The sequence below is a fragment of the Rhinolophus sinicus genome, chromosome X, assembly GCF_036562045.2.
Source record: "Rhinolophus sinicus isolate RSC01 chromosome X, ASM3656204v1, whole genome shotgun sequence".
NCBI classification, from domain to species: Eukaryota; Metazoa; Chordata; class Mammalia; order Chiroptera; family Rhinolophidae; genus Rhinolophus; species Rhinolophus sinicus.
The window spans coordinates 16,995,956-17,009,407 of record NC_133768.1 but is presented as its reverse complement, the minus strand read 5'-3'; the positions used below and the strand labels follow the sequence as shown (position 1 = coordinate 17,009,407).

Genomic DNA, 13,452 nt, shown 5'->3' with positions numbered 1-13,452 from the left:
AGAGCTCGCTCTCTAACCAACTGAGCCATCCAGCCACCCCAATAGTGAAGGGAGATTTGCCCTGTTGCTTATTCATTTACTATAAAGCACAGCAATCAAATAGGAAGTATGATGTTGAATGAACACAGCATCTACTTTGTTTCTACAGCAGTGATTCTCAATCTTTAACATACATATGGCTCATAGGTGATCTTGCTAAAATGCAGATTTTATTTCAGTAGGTCTGGGATAGGGTCTACATTTTAACACAATTTTCCCCCAGGTGCTTTCAGAGCGGATTTAGAAAAGATGGGTATTAAGTACCACTTATTTCCTTTTAACTCTGAAGTTCCTGACATTCAGAAGACTAATGAATGTATGTGCTGATGCCATTTCTTCATAAGAAGTTCACCATCAATTTGCCTCAAAGTGTGCAGAAGCAAGCCACGTGACCCCAGGCCAACTCCTGAATAGTTGTACCTAACACATCCAAAGCTTGGCCTTTCAGATTTAACAAACAGGCCACCACCAAATCTTAACTACTGCTGGACACAGGACCTTTACAAAACCTTCCTGACATGATTTAACTTTATGAACTAAAACTTTCTTGCACATAATATAATTCTTTAAATAAACTGCTAGATTTAATTTACTATTGTACTTAGACATCTTCTACATACATAGGAATCGATCTTTAGTTTTCTTTTTGTACTTCCTTAATGATTTTAGTACTAAAATTATTCTATCATATAAGAAATGGAGAGTGCTTTGGAACATTTTCTATTTTCTAAAAAGGTTAACAGACTGTCTATTTTTCAAATGAGAAACAGTTGCAAAGATCTGGTGTTTCGTTAGTGGCAGCAGCATTTTCATGGCCAAGGGGCTTGCCTGCTGCTGTCCCACAGACTAGAACTCCCCCACCCCCCCACCACCCCTAGAGAGCTTGAGGAAAAACTCAGCCTCAGAAGAATTTGCCAAGCTCCCCCTGGTGGTGGTTGTGTTCCAGAAAGGTGGCAGGGAAAAAAAGGATGCATTCCAGCAACCAACTTCCTCAGGAGCCCAGCCATTTCAAAGAAAATACTCCTTTCTCCTTCCCTAAAATGTCCGACTGTCTGTTACCACCTGCCTTCAGATGGACTCTTAAATGGAGAGGTTGTCTTCCCAGGCTATTAGTAAATCTCCCCACCTATATATCGCCTTTAATTATAACAGTCCACAATTCCACAGTACTGGCAGATTTGGGGTGCTGCTTATATATTTTTTTCTTAATTCATATAAAAATGCCAAATAAGGAGTTAGGAATCTTAATCATCCCTCTAAAGTTATCTTATAACCTTGAATAAATGTCCTTTAAACTCTAAGCTTCTCCCCATGTGAGGATTAAATGTGTCAAAACATCCTAGGCAGAAGGTCTAACTAAGCAAACATTATTTGCAAACAATGGCAACTTTTAGCTCATTGTGAAACAAATCTGTCATGCTCCGAAAGACCTAATCCCTGCCTCTCCCCTTTTAAACTTGCAAACAGTACCAGTGAAATATGTGTTTCTTTCCTTTTTGTCCACAAAACAATCACAACTGCACTTTAATGTAGATTTAATTCCTCTCTCAGCTTAAAAAATATGCATGTACCATGAAATCAAATTTAGATGTAAACACAGAGAAGATGGGGTAGGGGCAAGTAATTTACGGATCAACAAATTAAAATACTCATCTAAATTGTCTATACATCTGGAAATACACAAGTCTGTTCAAACAAACAAAATACAGACTTGCTTGGTTATCTTGCTCTAACAAGTATTGTAGGGATGAACATCGAACATATGCATCCTCGAAATACAATTATAAAACGAAATACAATTATAAAAAGCAATTGTTCCTACATCAAACCTTTTAATCATCTACACTTACCAGTTAAATGTCTGAATTCCCCCTGAAAGACCCAGACACAGAGAGATTTACTCAGGGTATAGAGACCAAAGCTGGTGGTTGCCAGGTCATAAAACAGTACATGACATCTTTTATACAAAAATGATGTTATTAAATTCAGAAAATCTAGAGTTCCTTCTTATATGTACACACTGGTCCTAAATACAAATTTGCATATAACTCACAAAGAGACTGAAGGGTAGCAGAACATGCCACCTTAAAATATACCGCTTTGGCATATTGACTATTTTAAGTTGTAGGCTCTTGAAAAACAGCTACTGTGATGTAGGGAGAGGCGTTCTCTGAACTTGCCTTTATCTGCCTTAAGACAGATCGCCCAAAAGGAACTCAACCGTCCTAGATCCCCTCCCTGGGGGATTCAACCAAGGAAGATGACTCTTATCACAGGACAGAAGACTGACACCAAAGTTTGTCACAAACTATTCTTCCATCTATCTATGCTTTAAGGGCCTGACCATCTTTCCTAAGTCACTTTACTCTCCTCAAAGACACCTTCATCCCTTTTCCCTATTAATACAATATTTAAGCCTAAACTCTAAAGCTGAGTTATTCATTTTTCTCTGAGAACTCCCATGTATACATGAGGTATACATGTTAACAAACTATTGTTTTTCTCTTGTTAATCTGTTTTTGATTACAGGGGTCTCAGCCAAGAACTAGAAGGGTAGAGGGAAAATTTTTCCTCCCTTACAAAATTATCTATTTATCTTCTTAACCAACTATACTTAAAGTTGTTTTAGGAAGACACAATTCAGATCAATAACATGCCTATTATATTATGAGTTGACTTAAAAACATTATCTGGAAAACATAATTACCTGATAGCAGTCTCCTTTAAGATTGTCTAAGACGTCACCACATGTTTTTCGCATGTATTTCTTACACCCATCAATCACCATCTGGTCAATGTTCGAAGTGGGTTAAGGAGAAATTTACCCTGAATTTGGATGTACCAAAGAATTCTGAAATAGTAATAATACTTTAAAGATTAAGACAAACATTTTATAACACTAATTTGGGTATCACAAGTTTACAAAAAAGATGAATGAGACAATGACTTTGTTTTTGTACTGACACTCAAAAGGAACTGAATCTTCTTTTCTTCTCATGCAGAAGCCATTTCAGCAACTGCTGAGCAGCGGACACGGTATCCAAGTAGCTTGCTCTTTAATTCACAACTAGATGCTCTCTGCTTCTTTGTTGGTGGCCACATAAAAAGGCTATAGGTACTAAATCGAAATGCTTGTTCGAGGCACTCTGTATAACACATTTGACTCATAACGTTAACTGGAGTCTTAAAAGAAAAAAGGACGAAGAAAACAAAAGCAGCCCATTGTACTTTATCTCACACAACAAAGGATATCTCTACCATAGTGACCATCTTTGGTTTCAGTTTGACTATTTCACATAATATGCCCCCATCTCCACCTCCTAGGATCAGCACGTCTTTGCCAGTGTAATCTTCTTTGCCACTGCCCATGATGGCCCGGGTATATGCCAAATCACTCTCCGCCAGATCTAGGGAGGAGAAATAGATACAAAACGGTGACTCAACCCGCACCCCCACACCACCTGACCCACTCTAGAAAGTGCTGGAATCCAGCCTCAAATGTTTCAGTTTCAATATTTAAAAACTGTCAACAATGTACAAAGGTTATTTTTTTGGATTATAGAGTTTTCATCAACCCTACCCATCTAACACCTAATATAGTAGACTACATACATGTATACATTAGTCATTGGGAAGAAAACTCACTGTTAAGAATGTACTAATGTGAACAGTTAAAAGCAATTTTGTCTTTCCAGATGAAATAATGACGTCTGAGTTGCTTCAAAATATGTAGAAGTGGACCAGGGTTTAGGGGAAACAAGACGGGCCAGGAGCTTATAACTACTGATACTCAATGGTGAATATATGTGGTTTCATTATACTATTTTGTCTACTTGAGTTTGAAGTTTTCCATACCAAAAAAATTGTTTAAAAATAAGCAATTACATCTTTTGAAATAGAATCCAAATAGTCATCACTAAGAAATAAAGAAAAAGGGATGTCAACACAAAGTTATCCTGGCTCTGAAATAAAACATGAAAGCCCCGACCATCCACAGGTTGATACGACATAAATGCTCATTTCAAAAAGCAGCAGTGCCAAGGACAAACTTGGGCAAAAACACAGCAGTGGTATTTGTGAGGAAAACACCACAATCCAACACATGGTCAAATTGGAGAAGGGACGGAATACTTACTAACATCCCCACTAAGGATGAGGATATTTCCAAACTGCTTCGAGTGTAGAATTTTAATGTTCTGATAAGGTGAGTCTTTATCATACACCACTTCATCGATGTCATACTCAACCAGGCGGCCGTCAGCAGTGGGCCAGTATCTATCAATGGCCCCTCCTCGAACTATGGGTGGTAATCTGGGAAAAAAAAGGGCAACAGGAATGAGCCCTACAAGAAGGCTGCTTAACATGAGGCTGTCTTCATCGTGGACCTGGGAGCCAGAGTGTGCAGAAGAGAAGCAAGCCACGTGACCCTAGGCCAACTCCTGAATAGATATACCTAACACATCCAAAGCTTGGCCTTTCAGATGTAACAAACAGGCCACCACCAAATCTTAACTACTGCCGGACACAAGACTTTTACAGAACCTTCCTGGCGTGATTTAAATTTTCCTAATAAAAAGGTGAAGGAGAAAACGGCCACTGCAGACTTCACCCCTAAATACTCCAGCAGGGATGTCTTAGGACTGCCTACAGAACCACACTGCCCTCACATTCGTGCTAGTGCCCATGGATGTCAGAAGCCATGTTTGCGTGTTCCCAATTGTACCGATGTCCTTTATAGTTCTTCTGCTTTTGAACAAAGAATTGTACACTATATTTGGCTGGGGTTTTCTTTTTTTTTTTTTGTCTTTTTTACCCTCAATCTGGAAGTGTTTTTTCCTTGGTGTGTTTCATGACACCGACATCTTGGAAAAGTCCAGACCAGGTGTTCTGCAGAAAACTCATGTGGCTTTGCTTAATGACCTCTTCATTAGAGTCAGGCTGACATATACAGGTGTCACATCAGGGGCATGAGATGTGTGCTTGTCCTGTTACTGGTGATGCTAAGTGTGACCACTGCTTAAAGCAGATGCCACCAGGTCTCTCTGCTGGCAAAGGTACCTTCCCCCCCTTGGAAATTACTAAGGAGGCTGTGGGGTGGAGTCCTCCGAAAGTGGGTGATGGTCCTGATCTCCCAACAAACCTTCACCAGTGGCTTTAACATCTAGAAGATTCTTGCCTGAGCCAATTATTACTGAAGTGGCTGCAAATTGGTGCTTTTCTGATTTCATTCTTCCGTAAGAACTCAATATTTCAGATAGGGTGAGTGTACTAGAAACTACCAGCAGAGGACACTAAATGACAGGGAAAAACAGACCTGGAAAAGGGGCTTGGCAAATCTAACCCAAGACAAAAAAGAGAACTCACTGCACACATGACACAAGCGTCTGCAAGTCACGTTCTCAGACACAGTGGTGTTTGATAGCAAAACAACCAGACACGTAAAATGCTGGGAGACGCGACCTCTAAATTACTCTGGTGAGTTTCTTTTCCTTCCCCGCTCACCTGCTTCCGAGGACAGTCTAGACCAGTTGTAAGTTTACGAGGCTTCTTAGTACTAACATCTGTAAAGAGCACTGAGCTGTACAAAGCAAGTTCCCATAAACTTAATCTCATTTAATCCTGACAACTTCTGATTTAACTACTTCATCTTTCAGGTGAACGAATTCAGCTATTTGAATGTTAAGCAGACCAGCAGTTTTTCTTGTAAAATGTGGAACCCCAACCAGGACACCCCCCACTGCCAGCAGGTAAACAGGACTTGGGGTAAGCCTCTCCCACTTCTGGCTGATGGGTGGGGGGTACAGTGAGGCGGGAGATACGTAAGCCACCTGTGGTACTACATGGTGACAAATACCAAGTCAGGGCTTTCAGGGGCAGAAACCTACCTCCTGGTTGACAGCCAGCCAGCTATAGGCTATTAGTGAACTACGCACAAACCCATTGAAAATAAACAATGCCCATTCTCAACTACGTCAACAGTGTCTTGGCTAAGGTTAAGAGCTCTTTCCTCGATTGCAACACAATGGTTTGCAAAGACTGGCAAAGAAACAACAAGGATCTCTAACAGGATGGGGAAGCCATTCATTACCTTGAGGAAAGTGCATACTTATCCAGCATGACGTGCATCTCCCTGTAATGAGCTATGGGAGATATTCTGGAACCCTATACAACTCTTGTTGCAACCTTCACTGCTGAAAAATCAAAACTGGATCATAGACAGAAAGTCAGGAACATATGTCCTGTGCACAGTGTAAACTGCAATTAAGTTTTTCCAACAGAACTTAACTGATATAAGCTTGTTTGCCTCTTCCTTTTCTTTTGCAAAGTAGAATACAAAAATAAGTTTTGTAATAAATCCCAGCTTCTTAGATGAAAATTCCCATTTAATTCGTCAGCCACAGAGGAGTAATAATTTCAGATATTGTTACTGAGTTATTTGTTAATGACTGAATCTCTAACTCTGTCATCCCCCAGAGAAAGGCGGCACCATCCTTGTCTTTTTGGAGCCAATAACAAAGGGCCTACAACAAAGTCGTCTCAACCACTTCTCGCCCCCTCCACCCCAACTTAATGAAAAGATATAAAAACAGTGACAAGCCAAAACACGGTCTGTATTTTGAACTGAAAATCTAAAGCTTAACTCCACTCTCACTTAGAAATTAGAAACTCCTATACCAAAAGACACAAACCAATCAGACTTCTCGTGAATTCTGAAGCCCATAAATGCGTTCCATCTGTTTCCTCACTCCTAGAAGTAACTCCAATAAAAACCAGACCAATAAAACTCAGAGGCATGTTGATGTTGGCCAATTCGTTATCACCAAGTTCAGACATTTTACAACACAGTGGGAACCCGTTCAAGTGGATGCAGATAAAGAAAAGTCTTGCAAGAGAGAAAAGATGAAAAATTCAGAAAAGGTGGGTGTGGGTGTGTTTAAGGAAGGGGGAGGGGCTGAGGACAGTAAACTGAACTTGGGCGGAGTAAACAAATCTGGGTGCTCTGACAGAAATCTACAGTGGCCCAGTTACACACTGTGTCATGTACTTTTCATTTGCAGTTCCCTGCTCTCTGCCCCATCAGAGGATAAACAACTTTCTAGTCATGTTACATCGCTCTGGAGCTTCCCTATGGACTGCTCAAATTTAGCACCCTCAGCCATTAAGGACTCAAACATCCTAGCTCTTGCCAATAAGGATTCCCTCTTCTGAAAAGGGCCATGAACTGGAGAAATCTGTATTCCAGACGCTTCCTTCAGTGATGGTGTGACCTTGGTAAAGTCCCTGTGACTCTGCATCTGTATGTTTGCCTTTATGAGCAAGGGACAAGCCTCCAACTTTGCCAGACCTGATAAGGAGCCACCCAGGCAAGGCAAAAGCAAACTGCTGAGGAGTACTTGTGAATACATGATTAATTCCCATTCTTAATTCCCAGGACCTACCGACTCTCTCTATCCCTTCCAACAAAGGTCGAAACGGTTACTTCTATCAAAGCTCTTTTAACATGACACCATGGGCAAATACCCCCGCACTGGCCGACAGAACTTTCTGTGGTAACAGAAACATTCTCTATCTGTGCTGTCCAATACAGCAGTCACTAGGCATTAATTAGCTATTGACATGAGGATAGTGAGACTGAGGGACTGAACTGTTTATTTTTAACTTAATTTCAAACGGCCACATGTGGCACAGTGGCTATGCTCCTGGACAGGGAAAGCTTCACTGCCTTTATTACTGTTTGGAAAGAACCCACCTGCTCAAGGTGGGTGACATCTTGATTCCTGGTACCTTGGCAAGTCGTACTTGAAAGCTTTGAGGCATATTTTCTATTACCCCATCCTGTCATAAATCTCTTAACTGCTAATTCCACTCTGGGGCCCAGACCTCTGAGCAGAGACAGGTGACCTTCTGTCTTTACTAAGCAGGGAGGGGAAGAGTTTTCTAGCTCCCCTTTGACTGAGGTGGCAGCCCCACCGGGCTCTGCTTTACAGAGTTCCATCTCCTTGGAATCACTCCACATGTCCTTTCTGCCTTTGTTTCATTTTATCCAGCGTTTCTTTCTCTTTCTGTATGCATTTGTGTTGTCACATTTTGTCTCATTTCAGTGTGTGAGGCCCACTAGCTCAGTCTACCATGTTGCCAGAAGCAGAAGCTAACTTTGATCTTTCCCACGTCTTAAGCAGACACTACTCAGGAACACCACCACCATTCGGATTATTTTATGGATTAACCAAATACAAAAGGACAATCATGAGGGGACTTACCGCTTCACACGCCCAGTGCTGTCTTGACTCAGTTCTTTCATTTTTTCTTCTACTTTGTTCAAAAGCTACAATTAAAAGAAATCAATAGGCTTATAGAATAGGCTGAGTGGAACAGCTAAATTACAGACCAGGAGGTTGAGGCTGTATTGACCAGGCTATGTAATACGGGCAGGTACCCAAATACGCCTAGCTCCCCCATCCCGACAGCCGCCTCCAGGCCTGGCCCAGTTCCACACTCCTAGGCCAACTAGCCCTCATGGTGCTGACCAAACCTCAGTCTCAGTTACCAACAAAATCATGGGAAAGGGGGAAAGTTCCAGGATAATGCAGAGATAACATCCTGGTTAAGATTTATAATTTCATTCCCTCCAGTGGTAAGTTAAATCAGTACTCAAGTAGTCCAGGGGAAGCATGACAGCCATGTTCCTAAAAACTGAGGAACAACTATTGGTTTTCTAAAATCAGTTATCTGGAGGGAGGAAAGTTCAAAGTTAATTGGGAAGTCAGCAATTAAGTAAAACAATTTTAACATCATTGAACTGAGCAGATTTGGTGATCCTCAAATAGTGGAATAAATAAAAGCGAAACACCGACACTGTCAACTTCTTTGCCTTCCGCATCACCGTCATAAGTCTGCAGGTCCAGCAACACCAATCCATGTGGGTAAATTCTCAAATTGGCAAAACTACAAAGGAAAGCACAATTTTAAGGTTAGGAATTGTACTGTGGCACTCCAGAGTAAAAAAGATGTCAACCAAATTAAAAGGAAAGGCCACTGCTCTTCTTCCCCTAAATCACATAGATCACCCTGTGGCTTTCGTATTAGAGCTTCTTCTTGGAGGCAGAGGAGCCATCAGTTATTCAGGGAAAATTAAGAGAGAGCTGCCCAATGTTAAGGTTTCCAAAACAGGTTCTTGGGCCCAGAAAGTCATTCAGTAGCAAGTTCTGTGAATCTGATTTTTAAGAAGGTTGCCCAACAGGTGATTCAGCGAGGTTTAGTAAGCACTGGAAGGGAGTGGGTAAGGGCCAACTGGCTTTTCCCGATTAAACTTGAGTTTAAAACAGAGCCAGGTGTTCCTGACGGCAAGCAGGTGGCAGTTAAATTCATTTGAGTTCAGGGTCAGCAAACTCCAGCCCTCCAGCCAGATCCAGTCGGCAGCAGGTTCTGTAAAGCCTGCACTCTAAAAATAGACAGAGGGGTGAAGATATCTTTGAGAGGCATAAGGACAGGGACGCCCATTACCACCATGGGGGTGGACCACGTAGACTTATAAAGAGAGTAATGGAGGGGGTAGCCTCAAAAGTAAAAGTTTCCCTCATCTCACAGCTTTGTCTTCTGGGATTCTGTAAGACCATGGGGCTGGAGGGGGGGAGGGGTTAATTTAATAGAAAAACAAGGGAGAGAACGTGGGACATGTAACAAAGCCAGGTGGAATTCTAGTATTTTGTGCCATTGGGGGAATGGAATGAAAGCCATCAAAAATACCCAGGAGTTCAAATTTTTAAATTAATAGTGCAAATTACTAAGAATCTTAATAGCTTTGCATACTAACCCAGTCTAGATATAGTACAGATCTAGAGTTAAGAAAATACGAAGAGCTCAACGCACTGGCATATTCTGTTATGGGTCATTTCTTAATTTAGGTTTCCTTTCCTACTCTGAGAACACACTGACTTTCATCTACATTTCGATTCTGTAAAATCTAGAGTCTATAAAGTGTTAAGGAAAAAAAACGAACTCCTGGATCCCGTCAGCTTCCTGTCAAGCTACTGGTAGCCACTCGCATCCTGCATTTGACTATGGTCTGCATTAGTGGAAATCACTTATAATAGTGCTACGCATAGGGGCTCAGCTGACCAGCTGTGTCAGCTTCCCCTGGAAGATTGCTGGAAATGCTATTTGTATGGCGATGGAAGGAGAACTGACTCTGGTGAACACACAATGTGATATAGAGATGATGTATTACAGAATTGTACACCTGAAATCTATGTAACTTTACTAACCAATGTCACCTCAATAAATTTAATAAAATTTTTAAAAAGAAATGCTACTTGGGGCATTGCCCCAGACCTACCATATCAGAAACTCTTGGAGCAGGGCCCAGGAATCTGTGTTTTAACTACCTCCAGATCACTGTCTGCTCGTTTACACTGCTTATGCTGCCAGGGGTTCTGGGTCCTGACCACACAGTGGGAGGCTTTGGAGAAATATTGATGCTCAGTGGACTCAGTCTCAGGGTGAGTGCCCAGCCATGGGATTTTGTGAAAGTGCTTGCAGGAGATTCTACTGTGCAGCTAGGGCCAAGAAACCCTGAATTCTAGCCCCCTCCTAAAAGTTGTCAAAGGAGAACAACAAAATCGCTGAACATCACGCCCCACTCCAAGTGCTCAGACCTGAAGAGGAACACTCAAGGCCGCCTCACCTGCCGTTTTTGTTTACGTAGGTCGCTAAATAGCCATGGTCCTGCCAGGTGTGCACCGACTCGGTCATCCCCTGCTCCTGGAAAATGGACTGCAGGCCTTTTAGAATGGTTTCGCCGTCAGCTGGAGAACAAGGGGGAGAAGGCAAGATGGTCAGGGATGAACACATTCAGAAGGAAAGCCAATGAGGCACAGTTTGATGACTGAACTTCATAAGAAAACCTGAGTAAACAGTGGCCATGAGCTACAAACATTCTCGATCCTGCAAGGTTACACAGATTAACAGGTAACAGAATAAGAACACAGACACTGACCACAAAATACCGTGTTTCCCTGAAAATAAGACCTAGCCAGACTGGGACCATTACATTATATTATATTATATTATATTATATTATATTATATTATATTATACCCAGTCTTATTTTAATATAAGACCAGTTCTTATATTAATTTTTGCTCCAAAAGACGCATTAGAGCCGATGGTCCGGCTAGGTCTTTTTGGGGAAACACGGTAGCTGTGCCAAGAATGGAGACAGATATTCAGCCAACTAGAAGTAGCATAAACGAAATATTCAGCCTAACCAGAAATCAAAGAAATACAAATACAATAAATGAGATTCCATTTTAGGTTAAATAACTAATAAGGACATACAGTACTAGAAAGATGTCCATTCACTGTAGATGGGCACAGGCATACCTCGTGTTACTGCGCTTCACAGTTGATGGTGTTTTCATCGAAATCGAGGCAAGACCCCCCCCCCCCACCAGCAAAAAGATTCCAACTCACTGAAGGCTCAGGTAATGGTTAACATTTTTTTAAGCAATAAAGTATTTTTAAATTAAGCTAAGTTCATTTTTAAGACATAATGCTACTGTTTCCCCGAAAATAAGACCTACTCCAAAAATAAGCCCCAGTTAACATTATCACCCAGATGGACACATTTAGTGCATTTAGTACCTTATAACGATGTTCCAGAAGACAGTGACATGAGTGTATTTGAATATAGATTGTTGTACATGAAAAAATAAGACATCCCCTGAAAATACTCCCTGATGCATCTTTTGGAGAAAAAATTAATATAAGACCCGGTCTTATTTTCAGGGAAACACGGTATTGCACACTTAATAGAGGGTAAGATAAGAAACCAAGATGAGACAAAAGGAATTACTCTCTACTGTCCCATGAGCCCTCTGCAGGCTGGTGCTTTTTCCACATAAAGGAAAAAACTGCATAGGCTGAAAAGTATCAAAATGAAGTATCCGTGTGACCTGAACCGAGGTAAAACAAGAAACAAAGAGTCAAAGCTGATACAGGGTGGTTTCACAAGAAATTACAGAATTCCTTCTACAAACTAAGGAGTGCCAAAACTTGCACTGGAAGTTAAGGACTTTTTCACTCTGCAATCTATCTCTGGTGACGTTCAAAACTATGTTCCCAAGACCTTCCAGTGCGCAGTTATGAAGACCATAAAGCGAACAGCAGATGTCTTATTCTGCTTGCACAGGCTTTTTTAAAAAAGTGTAAGCTAGTTACCATTTAAAAAACAACTGTACCTGCCCCCACTGTAGTGGGTAGAATGCTAACTCCCAGAACCTTGGGAGTGTGACCTTATTTGGAAAAAGAGTTGTTTGTAGACGTAATTAATTTAAGATCTAGAGATGAGATCTTGGATTATCCAGGTGGGTCCTAAATCTAATGACAAGTGGCCTTATAAAAGACAGAAGAGGAGAAGAAGGCACAGGGAGAAAGAAAGAAGCACAGGTGAGGTGAAGGCCAAAGCAGAGACTGGAGTGATACATACAGCCACAGGCAAAGAACACGGAGTCCCCAGAAGCTAGAGGAGGCAGGCCAGGACCTCCCCTGGAGCCTCCAGAGGAGTACAGCTGGGCCCACACTTTGCTCTCAGAGCTCCAGCCTCCAGACATGGGAGAGAATAAGTTGCCATTTTAAGCAACCCATTTGTACTACTTTGTTACAGCAGCTCTAGCAGACTAAGACCTAATACCCCACTGAAATTCATGTTTGCAACTCGGTTGAAACAGCAAGTGGAGTAGCAAAACTGGCAGTGAAGGCTCCACCTTGTAGTCTTCTGAATACCCAAACACAGAGCAATTACGAGACCACAAACCAAACTCACAGACACCAGGAGTTAGAACAAACTAGATGACAAACCCCAAAACAGCAGTAGGTGGTGACGAGGAGACCACAGCCCAGAGTCCTGCTTAGCACCAGCAATTGTGTGAAAGGAAGTTGAGAAAGTAAAGGGACTTCAAACCCCCCATGAAAACACCAACAGGGGTTCATCCACAAGAAAGGGATCTCCTCCCTTTGACAAGGCAGCACCCAGCAGGCCACACGAAGGAGAGCAGGCAACCTTGGCAGGGCTGGAGATGCCAGGGTAGCCAAGCACTGTGGATGGCCAAGATGAACTGAGGTCAATCCCAGGAAAAAGCCCCACATCGGGGAGAGACTTCGGAGCAGAATCCACACCACACACCCACAGGAACACAAGCATCGACCGACGCAAACAGTGACCTTGTGTCTCATTCAAGTCTTGCTCATTCCCACCAACACTGTGCCATTCGGAACCTCATTTGGCCTAAAATAATGTAGCTGGCTCGGCTATTCTGAAATTGGGTTCAGGAAATGAGAAGAAAGCTTGAATTATATCCCCAGAACTGTGGTATTAAGACTAAATTCTGCCTCCTAAAAACATTCCAATTTCAA

At 41.9% G+C, this 13,452-nt stretch overlaps 1 protein-coding gene across 1 annotated transcript in view; it reads right to left on the bottom strand.

Annotated features, from left to right (window-relative positions):
* Positions 1 to 13,452, bottom strand: part of SMS (spermine synthase) — a 43,724-nt gene that overhangs the window by 11,428 nt on the left and 18,844 nt on the right. The window contains exons 2-7 of the mRNA XM_019714588.2: positions 10,724 to 10,844; positions 8,895 to 8,985; positions 8,301 to 8,365; positions 4,175 to 4,350; positions 3,292 to 3,446; positions 2,747 to 2,836 (exon numbers count right to left, since the gene is read on the bottom strand). Coding sequence (XP_019570147.1) covers positions 2,747 to 2,836; positions 3,292 to 3,446; positions 4,175 to 4,350; positions 8,301 to 8,365; positions 8,895 to 8,985; positions 10,724 to 10,844 — 698 coding nt within the window. The remainder of the gene's footprint in view (positions 1 to 2,746; positions 2,837 to 3,291; positions 3,447 to 4,174; positions 4,351 to 8,300; positions 8,366 to 8,894; positions 8,986 to 10,723; positions 10,845 to 13,452) is intronic.